The sequence below is a fragment of the Pagrus pagrus genome (genome assembly GCF_965226575.1).
Source record: "Pagrus pagrus genome assembly, chromosome: 16".
NCBI classification, from domain to species: domain Eukaryota; kingdom Metazoa; phylum Chordata; class Actinopteri; order Spariformes; family Sparidae; genus Pagrus; species Pagrus pagrus.
Genome location: NC_140200.1, coordinates 17143874 through 17167222, shown reverse-complemented (window position 1 = coordinate 17167222; position 23349 = coordinate 17143874). Strand labels below are relative to the sequence as shown.

General features: G+C 39.8%; 1 protein-coding gene across 1 annotated transcript in view; it reads right to left on the bottom strand.

Moving 5' to 3' along the window:
* Positions 1–23349, bottom strand: part of aven (apoptosis, caspase activation inhibitor) — a 40881-nt gene that overhangs the window by 1861 nt on the left and 15671 nt on the right. The window contains exons 3-5 of the mRNA XM_084377373.1: positions 2935–3005; positions 579–674; positions 86–446 (exon numbers count right to left, since the gene is read on the bottom strand). Of these exons, the coding sequence (XP_084233499.1) occupies positions 86–446; positions 579–674; positions 2935–3005 (528 nt within the window). The remainder of the gene's footprint in view (positions 1–85; positions 447–578; positions 675–2934; positions 3006–23349) is intronic.

Sequence of the window (23349 nt, the reverse complement as noted above, 5' to 3'; positions counted from 1 at the left end):
GCGTACTTCCCAAAAATGTTGCACTACTCCTTTAAGTTGGGAAGAAAAACAGAGAGCTTGGATAAAGCACGCTGAACACACTCACCTGTCTCTGGAACTGCACTCTCCTCGTCTGCGACACTGACAGACTGGTTTCCTGAAACACCCAGGACTGGTTTCTGTAAACTGAGCAGCTGGTCCAGCTCTTCATCTTCATCTTCATCTTCAGCTTCAGCTTCAGCAGCAGCAGCAGCAGCAGTAGCAGCAGCAGCCACCACTGGTGGAGACTCTGCAGAGCTCGAGGAAACATGTGAGTCTGTGACCAACACTGAGTTTGTATCCACGGGGGCTTTCTGGTTGGTGCTGGGGGCTTTTAAAGCTGCAGACGGAGGAGCGAATGTGGCCGCTTTGGGCATCTCCTGTTTAGGTGCGTGGGTCATAGAGGGCAGCTCTACTGGTGTCGACACCTGAAACAGGATTAGTGAAAAAAAAAAAGGCTGCTGTGAGATTCTAAACACGAATAAATTGCAACCAAAGTCCATAAATAGGTAGACGAAAGTTTTTGTTTAAAGTGCAGGAGATGTAGTCAAGCAGCTCACCTGAACCAGCTCGGCCTCCAGGTTGAGTCTCTGGTGGAGAGGCACTTGTTGGAGGCTCTGTGCGAGCGCTGGAAGGTCGACGAACACTGCAGACATCTAAAGAGGAAACAGGAAAATAAATTGTAAAAGCAGTCACGAGTTTGATGTTCCTGCTCTCTGATTCATTGCTTCTCAATCTGATGGAGTAGTGCTCACAATTTAGAGAAAACTGAGCCGTGATGTAAAAACTGTCGAGCGCAACATGTTAAATCTTTTGTAATCATTATAAGTAGCCTACTAGTGCAGGTCAGTACTCTTTTGTTCTTGCACAGGAGGGAAACAAAACACTGTAGCGCTGACTGTACACAAGAAGTAGAAAGAGTTCAGGAACCGTTATGTAATCTGACTGTTAGACGCACTGCTTTGTATACACAGACACAGATAAGTGCCGATAAAGGCAGCATCAATGATGACTAATTCACAAGATATCAAATTTAAGGTTATAGAGAGATTTGTGTTGAAATCCGCAATTAATCATCTTTGCATTAGTATTTTGATGAAAAAGCAATGCTACTTCAATATCCAACACGTACATTCATTTAATGGTTGCTAAACTGGTGGTGCCACTGACGGACCGACTATACGATGTTGTGAGCTAAGAGGGTCGTTTTACACCTGGAAGTCCAAACCAAGGTTTATGGTTTTTGTTCCTGTGAGTGCAGGTAAGAACTATACATGACATATCTACGTCCTGTCATCATAACATACACTAGCCGCGTCTTTCTTTACTTGCACTTGATGGGTTTGTCGACGGGCGTGCGTCTGACATCAGCGTGTTGTCAATTTGGCTTTTGCAGTTCAAGGATAAAAATTAATACACAGATGAATTTTTTTTTATATTATCGTGACATTACTACCAGCACCTCAAAAAGAGAATGATACAGGGCACTCTTCTGGCAAAAAGTTTAAAAGCCTTTCTTCAGAAGGCTATTTCACAGTGAAATTCTTATAAACATAGACAATGCATGCTATAAATAATCTGAGTTACAGCCCACGTGTAGCAACACAAACGGCCTCTTCAGGGTGCTACCAGCAGCACCATCTTCAAGCCTATTACTCAAGACTGGTTCAAATTCTGCAGCTTGTATTGTTGTGTTGTTCTTCAGGAATGCATGATACAGATTTTTCTCAGTTGATACCGGTGAAAGATAATTATATTTTCATCTGTATCGATTTTTGTATTTTGAGTAGCTGTAGTTTATGCACACCTGAAGGTAAGACCAAAGATGGGCGATTTAATCTTCCACATCTTCAAAAAGATTTGTTGTGTAAAACTCGCTGTCTTTTTTCCCTCCTCTCTGAACCCTTTACAGAACATTCTGTAAATGTGCTTGTTCCTCTTCTCCTCCTTCTTTTCTGTGTTGATTCAACTGTAAAGGTGCATACTGCCACCTACTGTATTGGAGTGTGCAGATGCCATGCTTGGTTTTATATTTTTGTCTTTATTTATCGGCTATAATTTCTCAGATGCCATAAATAGCCAAGAATATAAATTTCTCGATATTTGGCCGGTAATTAATCAGCCTGATGTAAGTCATGCATCACTGTTGTTTTTCCTTTTTCAATTTTTTAACCATCCAGACAATGTTTTTCTACTGGAAACGAACAGACCAAAACCACCTCTTTTCGTCAGACCATGGTCCAGGTCTTTAGTCCGGACCAAACTGAAAAGTCAGAAGGTCTCTGGACAAAATGCGGCAGGTGTGAAAGGGCACAATTAGGGATGCAGCGATTTATCTGCGGGTACCAATTTAGCAGCTGATAATCGCCTTATTGACTTCTATTGACCTATTGTTTTGTGCTGAAACATTCATGAGTTAATGGCTCGTGACATACCTGTTGTTTTTTTTTGTAAGGCTCTGTTAGCAGGCCAAAAAGGTTTCTGAAGCAGTTACTTTAAAAAAAAAAAAAGGACCTTTTAATGTGTAAGAAGGTTATTTAAAAGGTAATGTCAGAAATTTGTGTGATCCAATTTGTGCTTTATTTGTGCATGAAGGGCTGAATGACTTTGAAACAGCTTTTCTCTTTTGTTTCCTGTCTTTGTTTCCCTGGCACAAAATAAAAAACAAAAAAGTAACACCAACAAAAAAAACAAAAATCAGCACAGGATGTCGACCAAACTGTTATTTAAAAGATCGGTATCAGTGCATCCCTCAGCCAAATGCTACAATAGCCTTTTCTGCTTTCCAACTCCTGGATACTTTAAAGACGTAATATCAGCTTGAGGGATCCATACTTCACAGAGGGGGTTAAATCCATGAAAGACAGAGAAACAAAGCAGAGTGCTGCGGATTGGGTGGGTAGGATATAGATTTACCTGACTGGCTGCAAATGAGTCCATCTCCCAGTTCTTCTCCTCTGAAAACCGGAATTGAGTGAAGGAATCCCCTGAGAAAGACACAGACGGAGAATTTGACATATAACTGCTGCAGTCAACTCCCTGTAGGACTGCTGGTAACCAGAACAGTCTGTTTTAGTTCACCTCAAAACAACACTTATCCTCTTATTCATTTCAAATACCAAGACAACTCCAGGCTGTGTGTGAGCGAACCAGTTGCAGAGCGAGTGGCCTTCACACCTCAAATGTCTGAAATGCCAAACCAGCGTTTCTCTGGAAAGCAGTCAATAGCTTTGTGTAAACTGTTGATCGGTTCGAGAGCTTAAGCAGGACGAGCATGTGACGCCACTTTGCTTCCAAAACATCAGCCGGCTGAGGGCTCTTGTAACTACAAAGGCACTGAGGTTGTGTTATTAAATAAGCACAAACGGCAGCGGAGCCACACATTCATCAGACGGGTAAAGACGGTTAACAGAGCAGTTTGCTGTTTGATGAAGAAAACAGATGAACAAAGAGAGAAAACCACCCAGATGTAACTTGTGTAGTATGAGAGAGGCACCGAGGGGAGACCATGTATAAGGAGTGCCGAGTCAAAACACAACATCCAATACAACCACTCAGCGAGGACGCACAGTGTCAGGTGTGAAGCACCACTATTAAAACTCCTCATGTTGTGGATGTTTTTCACCTAGTATGAGTATGTAATTATGGCTGGAATAACAGGATGGTTGTGAATAATTTTGGATGAAATGTTCATCTTTGTTCAACCATGGTACACGACGCTAACCTTAGCCGATCCTTTCATATACCATATTTACACCGAGTTTAGCACCTCTATGCATGTTTTTTTAAACGGCAGTAAACCCACTTAAAATAGGTGATTGGCATCTTTCCTGGTGCCAGTAGATAAGTTTTGTCACCATCAACATCACAAATGCACCAGAAAACAGGGATCAGTAGAAAGCAGCAGCATGCAAACAACCGAAAATTTGACTATTTTTCTTTTTATGCTTAGTTTTCTCTTTCAAACTTGACGCAGACTGAACAAAGTTTAAGCGCTGCTTCCATGAAGATAGATGGAAATCTGTTTCTGCATCACCACACCGGAAAAGGAACAGAAATTAGCATGTATGCCTGGGTGTCATGTTTCCATCACAGCAGGAGCCAATAAATAACTATTACTACTGCAGAGTCATTTGACCTGGGAATGAATGCTGATTGTACTTTCCAAATGAAGACAAAGAGCCCGACTGATACCCGATTTCTTTAGGACGATGCTGAAACCAATATAAAGAGTCAGATATCGATATATTGGCCAATGTAAAATTCTTTTGCAATGATCCCTGGACTGTCGTCATCAAGAACTTGTGAAAAAGATAAAACATAACGGAGGCAGGATATTTTACAGTTTACAACAAACATTATTATCTAAAATTATGGCAGCAAACATGGTTGAAACTGGTCTGCTGGTGTCAAACATTTAAAAAAAGAGACACAAGTCTGAGCTCCAAACACTGATTGAATTGAACAAATACACTAAATTTCAGTAACAAAGTAGTGAATTATTAACAGGCGCTCGAGGCAACGCAGCCTTGAAAATGTCAGTGAATTTGAAAATTAGGGCTGAAACACCCACTTGCTGTTAAATTATTTTTTTTGTGGGTGTACCCGAGGCTGTAGGCTCACAAAATAATTGCAGCACTCAAGGTCTCTACTATTACATGTCAGAAAGAGGCGAAAATGCCCAAAAAACCTTTTTTGGTCATTTTTCCAAGCAGCTTCATATTTAGTGCTCAGTACTGACCTTTAAAAATGCACAAACAGTGTGAATGAGTCTTCTGCAGGCACATAACCTTCTTTTTAGTGTGTTTGGTTTACAAACAAGCAGAAAGTTAAAGCAGCCCGAAACTGTAGAAATGGCCGTCAAACACCAGTTGAAAGGAAACTAATTAAATAACTAACAAGGTGAACCGTCGATGCAGAATTCACTTGCTCTGATTAAAGCACTCTGATGCTGAACAGTGCGACTTTTTAAGCTGCAGAGTCACAAACAGATCAGACTGATGTCGGCGTGTCACACACAGATGGACGGTCAGTGGGAGACCTGACAGCCTCTCGTTTTGTTCCTCTGCTCTCTGCACATTATATTACAAACACTCTGCCCTTCGGGCGGGACACTCAGCGCCATCTGCAGTTGTCCTTGATTGCTTGGGTGTGCGGGAAGTGACGGGGGTCAAGAAGGAGAAGCTGCAGGAGGGCTTTTTGTCTGCAGGCCGAGTCCCTGCTGTCAAACAGGCGGAGAAAAGATGATTTATGAATAGAAGCATTATGGAGGTTACAATGACTGCGAGGCGGACGGATCAGAAGGGAATGGGAATGTCAGCTTTATGTGACGGCTGAGGGGCTTGATGCCTTTATGTTGAGCCACATGGGTGTCTTATCTTTAGGATCGACCGATTTTTCACCCTAACAGGAAACAATCTGGGTGGATAAAACCTGGATTTGGTGGACGTGAAATCGAAATCTTAAAGCTATTTCACAAAACTGCTGTTATCTGAGGCAGATTAAACATTATTTGCTGGCGATATTCTTAGCATCTCACCTTCAATAAAAAAACCAAAGAACCACTACTCAAGAAGGATCCAATCACCTATCCGGTCTTAATGGTCCAGTGTGTTAAGATTTAGGAGGAATTCATGGGATCTATTGGCAGAAATTGAATATTCGTAATTATATTTTATTTAAGTTTAATCACCCGAAACTAAGAATTGTGTTTTCGTTACGTTAGAATTTGGAACTGGTCCACTTCCACTGCAATGTTTCTACAGTAGCCCAGAACGGACAAACCAAACACTGGCTCTTAAACGGACCTTTCAAGTTTTTTTTTGTTTTTTTTACATTTTCAGCTGCCACCGTGTAGGAGGGTAATGTGAGGTATGTTCAGTTGGTCGCAATCTGCAACCGCTAGATGCCACAAAATCCTACACACTGGACCTTAAATAAAGCAAATGAAAACATTAATTAGCCAATATTTCTTTTTAGCCATTACTGGTTAGCTTTTTGCTGTGATTTAAACCTGGTCAGAGTTGTGGCTTGTCTAATGTGAGCAGGGATATTATTCCAGCCTGGGTTCCATGATAAAAAAATGATGATCTGCCAGGTTTTGTTTTGACTCGTGGGACAACCGGTAGGCCGGTGCAGCATGTCCCTAAGGGTTCTGGATGGTTCATAAGGCAAGAACATGTCTGATATGTATTTTGGTCCAGAGACATGGAGTGATTTGTACAAGAGTAACAGGATTTTGAAGACAAGTTTCTGAGTAACCGGTAACCAGTGTAAGGATTGTAGAATAGGTGTAATATGGTCAAATTTTCTTAGTTTAGCGACATTCTGAATCAGTTGGGGTTGACATCAAAGTTATTTTTTTTCCCCCCCGAGAACCCCGTGAATAGAACATTACAGTAATCGAATTGACTGGAAATAAAAGCGTGGGTAAGTCTTACTTACATACTTGGGCATTATTCCTCTGATTCTCATGTTAGCCATGACCATTGTAAAAAGGGAGTCTTTTGACTGGCGAAAGGCTTGATTCAGAAGCACGTCAGAGCTTTTCAAGGACAATAAAGACATTTAGATGGTTTAAAAGAGAGTGCCTTTCTCTGTGTTTTATGTCTACATATTTCCCTATCCAAAGAGCACCTCTAACAAACTTCATTTAAGTCCAGAAGGCACTCCTACCCTTACATATTTTTTTTATATTACTGGCTGACATTTTGGTATCAAACTGCAGTGAAGTTAACAATATTTTTGTTTTTAGTTAACAAAATATTCATTCTGAAAATGTCAGATTTGTATTACTCTCAAATCTGAGTGTCAGTCTGAGCCTAAAACACTCCACTTCTTCCTGAGCTCTAATGGAAACACAGAATGATCCATTAAAGAGTCACTTTCTCATTTAGGCCATAATTTGTGATTCATCATGAAGTGCAGGAAAACCTGTATAATCATGTCGTTCAAATGTTATCATGTCCACTCCAGTGTTAATGGAACAGCTTCAGGATTTAGTGTGTGACTTCCCTCTGGGTGCATCGGTTCGTTCCTTTTGTTTTGTTGTTGTTGTTCCAAACTGAACGATGGTAAAAATGTAAATCTGCAATGAGGGAAGAAAAAAAATCACCCTTCAACAGTGGCGACAGTGAAATACCTCTCACTCTCATTTTTACTCTTTTTCCGGCTCCTGCTCCTCTCTGTTTAATATCTACCCAGACCCTAATCCTCCTCTTCTTCCTCCACCTCCACCACCTCCTCCTCCTCCTGCTGCTGCTGCTGCTGCTGCTCTGTCTCCGTCAGTCTGTCTCCAGCACACAGAACTGCTGACACCAGTGAACTGCCTCCCTCCTACACCTCAGAGCCCGGTGCCATCCTGATCTGTGTCCATGGAAATACCATCCCAGGTAGTTCGGAGGCACTGACACAACCATGGCAACAACTGCCAGTGAGGATGAGAGAAACTTGTGTCAAACCTCCAGAAGACAGAAAGAGAAGAGGATTGGAGGAGGAGGAGGAGGGGTGTGAAGGGAATGAAGAAAAATGAAAGAGCAAAGCAGACTCTTCATTTCTGCTGGTTTAAACAGAACAGAGACTTAAATCCCCTCTCTGCTCTTGGCTGACACTGTTTTAAGTGCATAGTTACACTTGTAGTCTCAAATCTGTCACCGAGTTGAGTGAAAAACAGGCAGTTTCCGATATGCATTTGAGTCAAACTGCACTCCGCTAAATAAACACTGGTACGTGGGCTTAGTTCAAATGAAAGACCTTGATATCTTGGCTGGATTTGAAGATCACCGGCTGGCGCTTGAGCTAAAATGATGAGTCTTGAAGACAATCAGTTAAAAACTGATCGCTATCTATGGTGAAAATGTTGAAATATTTCTCTTTTCTCTGTATATATCATTGTAAACTAAATATATTTGGCTTTAGGTAATCTTAACAAGTGTTTTTTATTTCACTGTTTTCCAACCAAACGATTATTTGAGAAAATAATTGGAAGATCAATAGGAAATGAAAATGTGGCATGGTCCCTTATCTCAAGATGGGTCTTCAGGTCAGCTAGAGGTACAACTTACATCTCCAATCGATTAATGTGTAGCTCACTGTTCTAGATCACTGTTTCACTAGTGGTTGTGGCTCAGGAGGCAGAGGGAGTCATCCACTAATCGTTGGACTGGTTGGTGGTTATATTTCTGTCTCTTGATGTATCACCAACTGATGTCACAGTGGAACAAACAGTACAACTGTGATGTCACAGTGGATCAAACATAACCAACCACAAATATTCTGTCGATCAACCTATCATCACTTGATCAGAAGACGTGTGGACTGAAAGACCCACAACTACATCCAACAGGTTTTTTTAATTTAGCTTCAACCGCATTTTTTTTCAGAATTCCAGACATTTTCTTTACATTCCCAAATTATTCAAATTCACCTGGAAACGATCAACTTAACTTAGGAAACTTTTTCCATCCTGTGCGAGTACTTTGTTGAATATCACTGTGATGACTATAATAAAACCTTCCAATAAAGCTCCCGACTTCACTGTAAACAACATTGAAGATCAATTCATAGTTCAAATGATTGTCTGAGTGTGTCAGTTGGGCCGGTGGACCTCGGTGAGATATTCCACAGTGAATAAACACTGCATTACTCATGCAGCGTGCTAAGTGGCTCGGCTGGCATTGTGTAACTTCTGTATAATGTGGTATCCTGTCTCTTGACATCTTGCTGGCTGAACCCCATATTAACAAATGTGGCTTTCTGCTTGCAACCCCGGCTTCGCTGAGCTATCTATGGCTCGCTAATGCCGAGTCCCGCTCTCATCTTTTATATTTGGGATGTGATGTGGCCTCGCGGCTGCCTTTCTGTTCCGCTCTGCTCTTTCCCTGCTCCACTCGACGCTACTCTGCTCTCACCTCGTTGTGCTCTGCGAGACTGTCGAGCACTGGCACTGAGTCAGGATGAAGATAAGACAGGCTGTATCTGTATTGCTTTCAAGGATCAAGGATTTATGATTACTTACTCAATGATTCCTATGTTTTTAAGCTGAGACATCCTTTAAGACACCTTTCTAGCTAAAAATGTAAAACATTGGCTAGTTTAAGCTTCATTAATGTGCTGCTTTTATCCATTTCAAAGCATTTAAATTAAGTATCTTTGGGATTTTGACTGTTTGTCGGACCAAACAAGCCATTTGAAAACAAATCTGCAAATTAATCTGTACTGAAATCAATCTTAAATTCCAGCCCTGTAGCTCACAGTTGTTTCTAAAAGGGTGTATAATTTTACATCTTCAATCCAACCGCACTCCCATGTGGCTCCATTATAACTAAAACATGAGTCAAAGCTTTGTTCAAACCCCCAAAACTTTATTTTGAAGGCGAGTGAAGATCCCAAAGTTCGCAAACATAGCAAATACGTCAGGCTGAATCTTGATATCTGTATAACGTTTGTGCGTATATAAAAAGATGCATGAGAACATCAAAAACAAATGGGTGTTAATAATTTACTCGCTCCTGACCCACTACTTCACTCACGAACAAGCAGACACAGAATATAAATGTGATGCTGTCAGTAAAGATCTTCCTTCCTATTTTTAAAGCTAAATAAGGAAATTTAGCTGCAATAAGTCTATTAATCAATTTTTTGATTAGTCATGCTGTAGAAAATGAATGTGCAACTACTTTGATTCAGTCAGGTAATTGCTCAAGGGAAAAAATGCCAAAGAGTTGCTGGTTCAAGACTCTAATATGTTGGGATTTGCTTCTTTTTTCATCATCGGGATAATCGTGAACATCCTCACATGAATGACTCACAAAAGGTGTGTACCTTGCTGACGTACAGTCATATATTGGTTTCCGAATTGAATTTGACATTTCTTTTGATTGTAATTTTAAAGTTTAAGGAATATTTTGATGATTATTGGGATAATATCTTGAATCCCAATTGGGCCCAGGTATCAAACTTCAATGCTTTTATGGCATCAGCTGAATTGCATCGATACTATCAGGTAGCGAAGAAAGTCTTGACATTCAATACAAAATGTACGCCTGGAGAAAGACTCTTGTATATGTAATGTAATCTTTTAAAAAAATTGGTATCGAAAAAGTAATGTTCAGGAACTGTTATCCAAGTATCAAAACGTTTTTAATGATACCCAACCCTGATTCCAATTATGTTGGACGGGATAACTGTAACATGGAATTTCCATATTGTCCCATGGCTACTTAACATGCTAAATTTAATAAATTATAGATAACTCTGGTTGAAAGCCTCCATCTCTCATTGATTTTCCTTTTTAACAAATTGGGAGTCATTGCTTAAAAAAGAAGTATGACAGCTTTCAGACCACTTTTAAGTGAAAAGTGCTGTTTATTATGGGACTGCAGCTCGAGATCTTGAATATAGTGCTGATATTTTAGACACTTTAAGGCAACGTTGTGTAGAAATGGACATTTTGTCAGACACACACATAGTTGCGTGTTGTAAATACAAATCCCAGGTCTGTAACAATTTGTCAGACGTAATGTAGGTGCTAACTTCAAAGAAAACGTATTACGTCATAACAATGTTATGACTTGAAAACATTACGTAACACTGTGATCCTGAGAGATCATGAGACACCATTCACCCTATTACAAGACACTGTACCATCAAAATGATGTTGAAGTTGTTATTTTAAGGTTGAAAAGTTACATAATGTTGCTTTAACGTGCATATAAATAAAATCGGAAATGTATGTGGGGTTGTGTGTCCCTGCAGACTCTCTAATCCTGTTTGCTATAGCATGCCGCTGTTTCCTTCTTGGCTGCAGTGCAGACAGCCTTACATCACAGATGCACACCCATGTTGACCGGGCCACACCATTAGTATACAGCGCGCGCTATAAGGCAGCAGCCTGGACTTAACCTTGATTAGCCCTCTTTCTTGCAGCAGTGACTGCTTGAATAGAAACAGGAGGGACATTTAAGGAGCAGCTTTACCGCTGCTCAGTCTCCACTAACACCTGCGGTGAAATGTTGACATTTTATCTGACTGGAAGAGGAATACACACATTCCCCACACCACCTTCCTCCTCCATTTGCTACCAGAGTAATGGCGTGTGATCAGTGAATGATTACTTCTTTTTTAAACCGGCTGTCGTAGCGGATCCTCACATGATAGGAGAGCAGATGGAACAACGCGCCTCATAGAAAACCGAAGAGCGATCGAGTGTTATTATTATCATGACAAAGCTCATCTGATATGTGTTTGGTCACACTAAGAGGTGGGACAGGATGGAAAAATAGGGAAAGATTAAAACGGCTGTACCAAAGGTCGCTGTTTTACAGTCAAAGCTTCTATTCGGGTTTTTGAATGAACCTTCGAAGGTCTGTTTTCATATTTTCCGTCATTATCAACCTGAAAAAATAAAGTGGTTCATCAACAGCAATCTTAAAATGCTTCCAAACTAAACAAATATCTTAGTTGTAACAACTTTTGTAATTCACTATAATAGTGTTTGAGCAGAAATAACTCGTCGTAGAGCATCGATACCCGACCCAAACCAAGTCAGGGTTCGGATAGAAATGTAGAAATGAGTCCAGGTCAAGTTCGGTCACATCAGTGAGTGTTTTCAAAATCTTTTGGTGAAAATAGTGTAAAATTAAAAATATTTTGTGTAAAAAATAAATGATAACTGACAATAAATGATGTGACTGCTGTCTCTGTTGGGACTATATCACCTGTTAAGTGCTTGGGTTTGTTATTTACATGACGACTTTGAACGCAACACAGGCTAAATGTTACTTTTATGGCAGCAAGCTAAGGACGGAGGATACAAAACTTGAAACTACAGAAAACCATGTGGGGAAATAGTCAATATGGAGACGTTTCAATTTCAAGGCAGTAATAACGAAGCAGTTATGTAAAATGTAAAAAAAGATCTGCCGGAGCCACACGCAATGCTAGACCGCCCTGTCAACACAGGTGCGTGCTTCCCTTGTTGTCCTGCAAGCGGTAGAGCAAACAGTTTTTAGACAGCATTGAAAGTGTTGTTTTTGGAAGGCTTAACATACAACAAATGGGGCTTAATTTGTGCCGGATCTTGCCGGAACAGGATCCGGGACCTCCCAGATTGCAACAGCACCTATTTGATTGAATCCTGTACCTCCTTTTGTCTCTATCAAAACATTTACTGCTATCTATTCTGTTCTTTTTTATGTCCCAATGAGGTTACTCATAGCTGACAGGGAAGTGAAGGGATAGTCAAGGAAAGAGGGAGAGAGAGCTGCGAGCCGTAATCAGCTGTTTTTTACACATCTCTCCCTGCTGATTTGGGGTGATTGTTTGAATACTCTGATCAATAAATGTAAATAAATAATGCTCTGTTTGTGATGACGGTTACAGTTTTTTTTTCTTGTTTTAACAGGGTTGTCCAATGTGGTTGTTTAATGCGTCCCGCGTCTTTTCTACTTTCTAATACATTATTTACTTTTTCACTTTATGACGTTCTCAGTTTTTCGGAAATGTTTGGATGTTGGATGTTTTGAGTCGAAAACATGGACGAGGGGAAGTCAGTCACAGTTGGGGTTGCTGAAGGGTCAGTCTATATAACAACGTCATAGTAAATTGTGCGGTTTTTGGGATAACTTGTATCTAATTGTTGTTAACAATAATTTACAACATTTTGTTTTGCACTACAGCAACACCAACATATTATAGGTCAAAGCAGCCACATCAAGATGAAGAGAAATTCCCCAGACTCCCTTAAAAAAAAAATTTGCTCAATTTTGTGAGTTGTTAAGCGCTGTTTATTTGGGTCTTCTTGTAAATTTGGCATATGATATAACCCTAGTTGCCGCATCGATGGTTGGAAATGATCCTACGTAGCTCCCTCTGACAATATGACAGTCGCCTGATCTTTATCTGCAACTGTGCAGAAAAAATGTATTCAAACTGAATGAAGAGACATGCAGAAAGCAAAGCTTTGCAGCATCTGGCTTTGTGTTGTCAAAAATATAGAAACTTCAATACATGGTTTTCGAATATTTTAAATGGTTTCAATACTGGTTTTTCGCAGTATCCAGTATATAGCTGCGTTTTTGCACTCTCCTCTCCAACGGTAAGTTGACACATGCACCACTGTAGCGCATACAAATCCCAATTCCCCCATAAGTAAATTAACTTAGATGCTGTTTTACTTAACGGACACTACAAAAGCCTCGTTACATTTATCTCTAAATAAAAATTAGATTTTTTTTTTTTTGCCTCAAGTTGTCACCACTATGAATGACGCTTTGAAGCATTGAACTATTCAGTATAGCTCGGAAGATAATAGGAAAAGATGAAAGGAACGGAGCACGAACTGGGGGAAAAAAATCAAGATTCACAGACTCGCACCATGCAGCAAAGACTTTTCAGAGGAACTTGTTGTTGCGATCGAGAGCTACAGTACCTCCAGCGTCCCCCGTCACGCCTTTTTAACCAAACCAATTAGCCTAACACAACACGGCGCTGAAACTCACTACGCGTCAATAAATCACTGTCTGCGCTAATTGCAATTAAAATCCCAAACAAACCAGGCGAGACAATAAAGAGGGTTGAAGCTATTTACTCTTAACTTTTAATGGTAATTGTGTGAGGCTGTGTTTATGTCAAAGTCATATCAGAAGAGCTCCAATCCACTCGAGGCCTCCTTCTCATTAGGGCATGTGTTTTATTGCGTCTGGAGGTGAGAGGCTGCAGCTCAGGCTCTGACTAACTGGGATCTAATCAATCATTTTCGAATTGGTGACTTACCTCAACGTCCAGGCTAATTTTCCAATTAAGCTCTTTGCTGGATGTTATTAGGCAACAATAGGTGTTGTTTTTCATGTTTTTTATGAAACTAAGAACAGCTGAGATCAATAGTGTCAAGAAGAAATATGTGGTATACCTAATAATCCTACTGGGGGAGCACACACGTCAATACACATCCTTTTAGTAATGTAATAACCACTTCAATACTTTCATGGTTTCATATCATGATGCCAATACAGAGAATTGTCATTGTAATATAATTATGCAAAGTACACTAGCAAAAATCCAGATAAATATACATTTATATTCTTTTTTTTTTTGCAGTTTTTCCACACGCTGGCAGTTTACTTGCGTTGCTAAGTGAAGGTGAGGGGTTAAAATAATGTGGTGTATTTTGGCAACATTACAGCATCTGTGAATCAACTGAATCTCATATTTGCTCCTGTGAAATTGCCTCTCCGTTATAAATAGTGATGTGTAAATTTGGCTGCTCTCACTTGGAGCTTCTCCTGATTACACTCATCTTATTATGCAACTTCAAAAAGGCAACTGACTGCATCAGTGATGACATGTGTAGATGTGTTATAGGTAGTAAAGAGAGTGAATAATTGTGTGATCAATTATTTTGGTTTTTAAAAATGATAATTCATGTCGATCAATCTGTTGAGATTTGCTTCTTAAATTCTGGTGTACAACATTAAGAGTCTACAGTCAACACATTGAGCACACTGGCCCAAAAAGACTTCTTCCTACAGACTTTTAATTGTGAAAGAAGCAGCTGTATAACAGTGGATGCATGTTTTAAGGCATCACAACCCCCGCAAAATGACTCATTTCGTTATCAGAATTTGATCCATTCTGTCCAATAACATTTGGAGAGTCTAGAAGAGCCACACGAAAAAGAAAATATTGTATCCCCATTCAAGTTATCGGATGGCTAAACCGGAAGTTGGCTGGCTCAGCTGGCAGAAGTCTCTGGTGTTTGGCTTCGTGCTCCACCAAGCAACTTTCATAGGAATGAGTCCATGCCTCCAAGCTGTATCCAGTTCTCCTTAATACATCCGTGGGCAGTACTTAGGCAATGTGGTAACCAGGGTAACCCTTGTCTTGCATAGCAAGACCTATGCCAGCACTGGAGAAAGGTCTGGCTGCGCCAATTCTTATTCTGGGATAGTTGAAAAAAAATGGCTTTGCTATATTCAAAATGGCTAAATCTTTGTAAAATTATAAGTGGCAGCTGCTAGCTTGTTGCGTTAAGGGTGTTAGCATAGTTTTAGAGTAACTTGCAATTTTCAGAGTGTAGGTTAATGACTTGGAGGGTGTCATTGTTTCACTAGCCATTGGGATTTTGATAACAATATACGCAGATAGGGGAGGGAAGAGCGACCATAACAATAACATCAGCATGCTAACATGCGCAAAATCACAATGGCAGTGCTAATCTGCAGATGCTAATGTTTACCATGTTAACCATCATGGTTTAGTGTGTCAGCCTGCTAACATTTTTATAGTTTGTTCTGTTTTTTAGCTTCCTACAAACAATATAAAACACCGGTTACACAGCTAAAGAGCCTATTATCACTTTTTTTGCACAAAAGCTGTCCCCCTCTGGATGTCTGACAATGCTAAATTCGGGACCACCAAATTGCTGTTGGGGAGATTACTATTGGTCAATCTATAGTCAATCAATAAAACACTAATCAACAACAATTGCTATATTTGTTTTAGTTATGTATCAAACGACGTTTTAGGGCCTTTTCAAGAACAACAAAGTAGTTCATTGAGCTAAATGCTAACCCTAACCCTTACATGCTAATTTGCACACTGTGACAATGCCAACATTGATTTTTAGCAGTAATGTTTACCATGTTCATCATGTTAGTTTAGTTTGGTAACTTGCTAAAAATTGCTTACTGGTACCAATTTCACAGTACAGCTGAGGCTGATTTGAAATTGATTCGATGATGGCCTCTAGGCTAATTTATGCAATGTCTATTCGATAGGGTTAAGCTAATAATGGTGACAAGCAAAACACAACTGTTTTGTCTTGATCATAGTTATTATGGAGCCACATTTTTCTGAGCTTCTTAAATGTTCTTGTTGTTAAGCCATCTTTTGTGTGTGTGTGTAATTTTAAGTTAACTTGTGTGTGTCTCATTGATCCCCTGAATTTAATTGAATCAAAATTGTATCATGATTTGTAAAAATCATATTGTTTTCTATATAATCGATGAAATATCGTGATGGAACTCTTACCCCTAATAACAACTTATACAAATACCTTTAATTTCAAATGATTGGGGCAGCTCTTGGGCATAAAACAAACCTGACATGACAGCAGTCAAGGGGGCAAACTATGCAGCAAATTTGAACACAATCAATACAAACAGTCTATCAATTCTTCCTAAATTCTTCCTAATTCTTCATAAATTTTTTTAAACAATAGCTGTCATTGTTTTTGCTCTAGACCAACACATGGACAATACAGAGGCTACACAAAAGGCAAATCAGGTGAGAATGAGTGTTTGCCCAGCACTCTCCCCTGTGGATGAAATAACCATTGGTCTGTGAGTGCGGGGACATCTGGGTTCCTAATTATTAAGATGCAAGGAGCCTCAGCTATTAGGATAGTGGAGTAGACAAGTAAACAGTTCATACTGATCAACAGTGAGTGAAAAATAGATCAATATAAACAAGCAGGCTACACTTAATCGTCTGATGTGAAAACACAGATCTATCACCGCCCATCAGGAACAAGCACAACGTTTAAGTTGTTTAGCTGCTTCAGCTAATTAACATTATTCACCTTGCAATGTGTGAAAGGAAAATGAGACACATCTGACAGAAAGCTGAGAAATTGCTATGTATACTACTGTCAAACTGATCCATTCTATTTGTTAAATTGATGAGAAAAAAGTGATTTTTCTCTCTCCCACAGGCGAAGCATCACCAGTGTTTCTTCTCTCTTTATAAGAAGGTTTCAAAGTCCACAGGAAGAAAAGAACAATGCACCCACTGGCAGCTAAATAAAGGCCTGTGGATCGCCTTGAATAAGCACCAAACTGCCAGAAGAAAGCATGAATGTTTCAATCCTTCAAAGACTTGAGCGGATGAATTTTGACACACACCAAAGCACTACAATCCAAACAAGACTTCCAGACCAGCCACCTCGGTTGATCTGTTCACTCCAGAAATCCCGAGTTCCTCTGTCCATGTAGTAAATTCATCAGATAATCGTCTGAGTCTGACTGAATCATAATGCTGCATTCTCAAAGACACCAAACACACACCGCCACCTGCACTCTGTAAAGACACACTAACAGACTAATACAGTTTGTAGGATCATTCATTGTGCTTGTGGCTACACAAACACAATGTGTAAGAGTTCTTCTCACACAAGGCGTCTTTTTAGTGAATGAACAAAATATTGTTGGCCGAGCCTTCAGTCTTCTAGTGTGTTCTATGTTGATAAGCTCTAGCCTTTATAGTGCTGCAACAAATACTTAGTCAATTAATATGTTGATAAAACTGTGATGAAATCAACAAAAGTCCAAAACCAAAAGAGAGCTTAAGATTCAATTTACAATGCTGTCAAAAGAATCAGCAAATCCTCTCATTTAGGAGGATCAAACCTTTGAATGTTTGGTGTTTTTGCTTGATAAATTACTAAAAACAAATGACTAATCATCAAAATTGCTGTGGTAATTTTCTTGTAATGGATTAACAGACTAAATGTTCCAGCACTAGCCTGTATAAATAAACTAAAGCCAGAATAAAGGGCCGTCCGATCACTATAACAATAACGGTAAGGATAACGATGTGAGCATCCACACTGATGAACGCTAACGCTCTGTTAACAGTGATGACAAGCACGCGCAGCACATTCTGGCATTGTCGGCAGCTTAGAAAGCTTGTTCAGCTAGAAAGACCCCTTCACAGCAAATATTTTTTGGCAGCATGTTGCAGGTAAAATGGCAATTTTTATGCCTCCACGCAGGCAGTCTTGTCCAACCCATTCTTGTATCAGGGACATCTCCTGCACCTTGAGGGAATTTGTTATGTCCACTTTGAATCAAAGATGAACTGATTAGAATTTGGTAGTCAGAGATCCTTCTCCCTCATTAATGTGATCAGATTCAATATAAACATTGCAATTAAATCTGAAGCAGGCGCTTTTGCTTTTCACTTAGCAACAACTCCTCCGGGATTGTCTTGGCGATCTACTCTCCTTATTCTTGGTATGTGACCAAGTAAGTGAAATGTGACTCCTGCTACTCTATGCTGCGACCCTGCTACTAGCGTTGCAAAGAAGATGAGTTTGTAATCCTAACGTTAGTCGTTCGATTTAAAAAGTGAAACGACAGTGGGGCGGTTGGCAAGTAATGTAATTGGTGTATGACCACCGTGTAACCACAGCAGGCCTAACAAGGTCATTTAAAAAAGTACCTGAAGCGACATACTGTATACCCACAAAGCAGTCCTATGCATTGTTTAAACGCAGGGCTGATGCCCACTTAAAGTACTTTCTTCATACTTAATGGCTGACACAGAGTCACATAACTGCACCAGCATGATACAATCGATAGGTTAAAATCTATCCAACATTGATGTGAGAAACCATTTCCTCACATTGATTTATGAAATAATTAGATGCATCAGTGTGTTCATGAGGTATTGACATATTTATTTACACACCCACAAAGCACATCTACTGGTCAGCCAAGAGGGGTCGAAAAGGTTTGTCAATGAATAAAAGGCCGTAAGCGTAAGACATAAAACAGCAACTATCTATGGTGTCCATCTTCATCTTTCTTTGGAATGTAAAATTGCCATGAGGAGATCAATAGATTTAAGTGGCTGCTGCTTTCCTTTTTTCTCAGGACTGTCTCGGCAAGATACTCTGAATCACAAATGCCCCACAGTCAACTCTGCTTGTGTTTCAGCTGGAGCTTTCCAATGGCTGTCGTTCTTCTCGGTTCCTCAAATTGCAGCCGCAGGTTACAAACATATTCACAGGCAGACTCTCAGTTTTATCAAATGCTATTGATCCCTTATTACAATTGCCTGTCGGATATATTATTTACATTGGAGGGATAATCTCAAGTCGTAAAAACTCAATTGCTTCTTGAAGAAATGGTTACCTTGCTGACAGAGGAGTGGGCGGTTTGGTGTTTAAAGATCATTTGTCTGGTCACAACGTGGTTGTCAACAACGATGACAACCAAAGGCTTTTGGAAGCCATGCATCTGGTGGAAAGCTTTGGGTGTCATTATTATCAGCACCGCTATTGTTATTTACCACATGACAAGCAACACAGTGTGGGAGGCCTGAAGCACACAAAGCAATTATCTTTAATTGAGGTAGAGAATCACACCATTAAATGACTAATTTGATTTTTCTTTCAAAACCGCACTCTTTTTAAATAATTGGGTCCAGCTTTGAGAATTAAAGGTTATTTGACAATGTTGCATGGACACAATTATGTCTCATCTGTGGGGAAAAAAAATCAATGGTCACCCTCAATATCAATATTTAGACAGCTTGAAAGGCTGTGCACAGATAACAAGAGTAACTTAGATTTCACTGATACATTATGTTACAAGGTTTAAGGGGAGTTTTTCTTTTACTAGTTTCTTACAATTTTGAACGGCTAAATCGAATGTACCACAGTGCCTGACACTAAGACTGTCACATTTCTCCTCTTGAATCTGAGGTTCAATGACCGGTCAGTCTTCTTTCCACTTCCTAGCATGAGCTTTCCTTGGGAGACTAAGCAGCATGATTCCCTGAAAGTTCTTACACCAAGAATAAAAAGCTTCTACCCCTCTGTGTTCCTTTCTTTCTGTCTTGAAAAACTAAAACAATTGATAAAAATGCAAATTACATTTCAACTGGAAGATCTTGATCCTTATTCTTTATAAGCTAATAAATACGGCTCATAAAAAAATTGGTATATTGTTCAGTCATCGATCCTTGAAGCCTACAAGGAACGGGCGGGTGTCACTGGGTTCAACTGTGTGCCCAATCGGCGAAAACTGGGCAATCACTGTATATCTGTGTGCCTCATTACGTGAACTCCCTAAGGGATACATTAGACATGCCTCATATCCTTTGTATTTTATTCTCCTGATAATCAATAGCAAGCCCGCAGCTCAGGGTCGGCGGGAACATGCAGGATATATTCACATGAAAGAGAAACTGTTTCAAAGAAATCCAACCGGTTCAAGCACAGAGCGTGAGGATGAAACAGCTGCGGTCCTTTCAGGGCGCTCAGGAAAGATGTGATTTCTGAAGGAGCCAGAAAAATGGTGGTGCTTCAGTGGGTCCTCCTGTAGGCTGATGGGGCGAGAAGATGATGAGCAACCGTCTCTCAATGTTCCATTATAAAAACTGAAGAATGCAGCAATGATTTCCAATGCAAATACCTTTGTGGTAGTCAAAAGGCTGACTTCATGCATGCATGACATTTCACAATGCACAAAATTCTTAAATTCAGGGAGTAAAAACTCACAAAAAGGAGCTAATTTTCTGCCGTAGTGTTGAAGAATATTAAAATATTGACATTTGTTTGACTTGTTTTCCTAGAATGTATTTCAAGACTGGTGTTTTGTAATGTTTGTAAACCTTTCTCCACTGATGATGCCAATAAAGACTGTTGAAAACACAACCAATGCATTGGGAGCGACACATTTCACACCCAAAAACTGTATAAAATAAGGATTAAATCTAGATTTATAAAGTTCAAGTCAACAACTCCCAACACAGATCAGAAAGAAGCAAGATGTCTCACTCCTTAGCAAATTCCATTATCAGCTCTAGAAAAAACGATACGTCTAGAAAGAAAGGCAAACCCGTCTTGTGGCAATGTGAACAGAATTAATTGCAGATTATTAGCGGGTTTATCCGTGTTTAAAAAACCCACATATACACGCTAATTTGGGTGTAACCAGTGGGATTAGTGCCTTAATCCTACATTCTTTCTAATGGCCAGCAAGGGGCAAATTTACCGGTTGCAAAAATAAGTCACATTGTATGTAAGCTTATAAGAAAATTACCCTACTTTTAACTTGATTTATTACCTCAGTAAACCGTTTCCGGATGAATTTATGGTCTCAATGGCTTCTTTCAAGTCTTCTTAAATGCAGCACGATGTTCAATTTGTAAATTATGGCCCCATTTAGAGTAAAATAGACTTTAAAGCAGGGTATGCCTCAGGGTGTTGACAAGTCACTACCATGGCGTGTCCTCGGGTTCTCAGTCTGATCCAATCAGGATCCTCCAGCTCCACCCTCTCGTTTAAATATGGTACTTCTGGCTACAAAAACCAAGATGGCGATGGCCATAACTCCAAACACGAGGCTATAAAATAGTCGTCCACAAACCAATCAGGGATAACAATTTGGGTTTACACTTGCTCAGAACCCATTTGTATTATCATTCACCGAAATCAATGGAATAAGAGCGCCTAAGCTCTAAACATCAGGCTTCCATGTAGGTTTCTGCAACAACAACCCCATTTTTGGTGCAGACACGTACAACATGAGAACATGTATGGGGAGACTTACAAGGCTTTGGAAAAACCTTGTCTAAATTTAAGCAAAAATTTTATACAATAACACCACCATCTTAACCATGACTGCTCACCTGTGAGAGGCTTCATGTGATTACACGTGTGGTAGTGAGTGCTGATGGCATGCTACACAGCACGTGACAGTGTGTTAGTCTCATTGCGTCAACAGCAGTCACCAAGCTGTTCTCAGCTTGAGTGGATGCTGCCTACAATATGAAGAGCTGCTCATGAGTCCAGCAACAAGCAAGAAACAGATGAGCTTTTTAAACTGTTGGGCCTTAAAGTCCTCTCAGATCATAACCTTATCGAACACATTGCTTGGCTTCATCAACAGGAGGTTAAAAGGTGGTCTTGAAGATCAAACGCAACAAAAAGCCCAAAGCACTGATTCAAAGCATGTCAAGGAGCCATAATCTTTGACTAGCTTATTGTCAATAATAGATCAATATCTTTCTATTTATCTTTTTCATGTTTCTCCTCATCTATATAATGATACTCCCAACTCATTACTACTGATGCCACATCTCTTCCAGAGACGGAAGTCAGTGATACTGATTTTAGGTAATATTTCCAGTCCTAAGTGGACGTAACTGACAATAAAACCATCTTGCCAGGTCTATAAAAGCAGTTTAAAGACTAGACCAATAAAATCAGCCACTTTGATATATTGGCTGATATCTGTGTCAATGTTTATTTCAGCCATTACCTAACATGTTGCACTACAGAAATTAAACTATTTAAGGACATTTAAGCAGTATTATGATTACGATTGTCGACCACCGGAGAGGCTGCATGTACATTTTTCCATTGAAAATCGTCTCAGTCACATTGACTGAATATAAAGATGGACATGACAGCTCCCTAAAATTTAAGCCAAAACACCTGAATCGCAGATGGAACATGGACAAAGCTAAAAACCCAAAGTACATGTCAAATTTTTCCCAAAAATGGTTTCTGTCATTTTAGGTAGTTCTTATCATGCTGATGTGTGTTCAAGATGTATGGCAGTGCTTGTATCCAGGAGATTTTGGCTTCATTTTTGTACAGTGGTAGGAAGTGGAGACATGTAGTCCGTCTTACAGTTAACGCTTTGTCACAATAAAAAAAAACTCTATTACAAGTGTTTACATGTTTACTAGTGCAGTGTCCATTCAAAACATGCTGTTTCAAACAACCAGTGTTTTACTTAAGTGCAATTTTCAGGTACTTAACTTTTTACGTTTATTTGATAAATTTAGTTACCAGTCACTAGTTACTTTGCAAATTTAGATTATTCAGTGTTTATGGGCTATTAATTGTGGTGTGTTACCAATCAGATAGTATTTTAAAGTAGCACATTTTTAAATTAGTTTATTTTACTTGCAATCTTACAGAAAAATCACGATACTGATAATCGAAAAAATGTCTAACAGCCCGATAATTGGCCAGGGCCAATAATCAGTCTACCCCTACATCCTGGAACAGCTGACGGTGCTGCCAAGTAACAGTAAACATTCTAGCTCTTGAGGCTAACGTTAGCTCGCAAATTACTGTTGGCAGAAACCTAAAATCTCACCTCCGGTTCTCGCTGAAGAATAGAAAACCATGTCTCCCCACTCATCCAGACTCATTTAACCTTCTGCTTTTGTTTTTTCTCACTGCAACACGTTATTACAGCAAGTTGTTGCACCACGCTAATCTCCATTTTGTTTACATCTGCTTCTCCATGAGATCATGTGAGAGGGATCACGTGTTAACTCAGCTGAAGCAACACCCCTGCCGCTGCACAAAGCGGTGTTTGGTGTTTAATCAAGATGTATTAATATTGAACCTGTCCTTTGTCCAAATTACATCAAATTCGACACAGCACTTCTTTGGGTCCTCAGCAGCAAACCCGCCAAGTGTGAAGTAGATCAGATAAACTGTTGTCGAGATACGTGAAAAACAGACAGACGGACCAACAGATTTCTTGCTTTATAGTTAGCTGTGTTTATGTTTTACCGGATTGC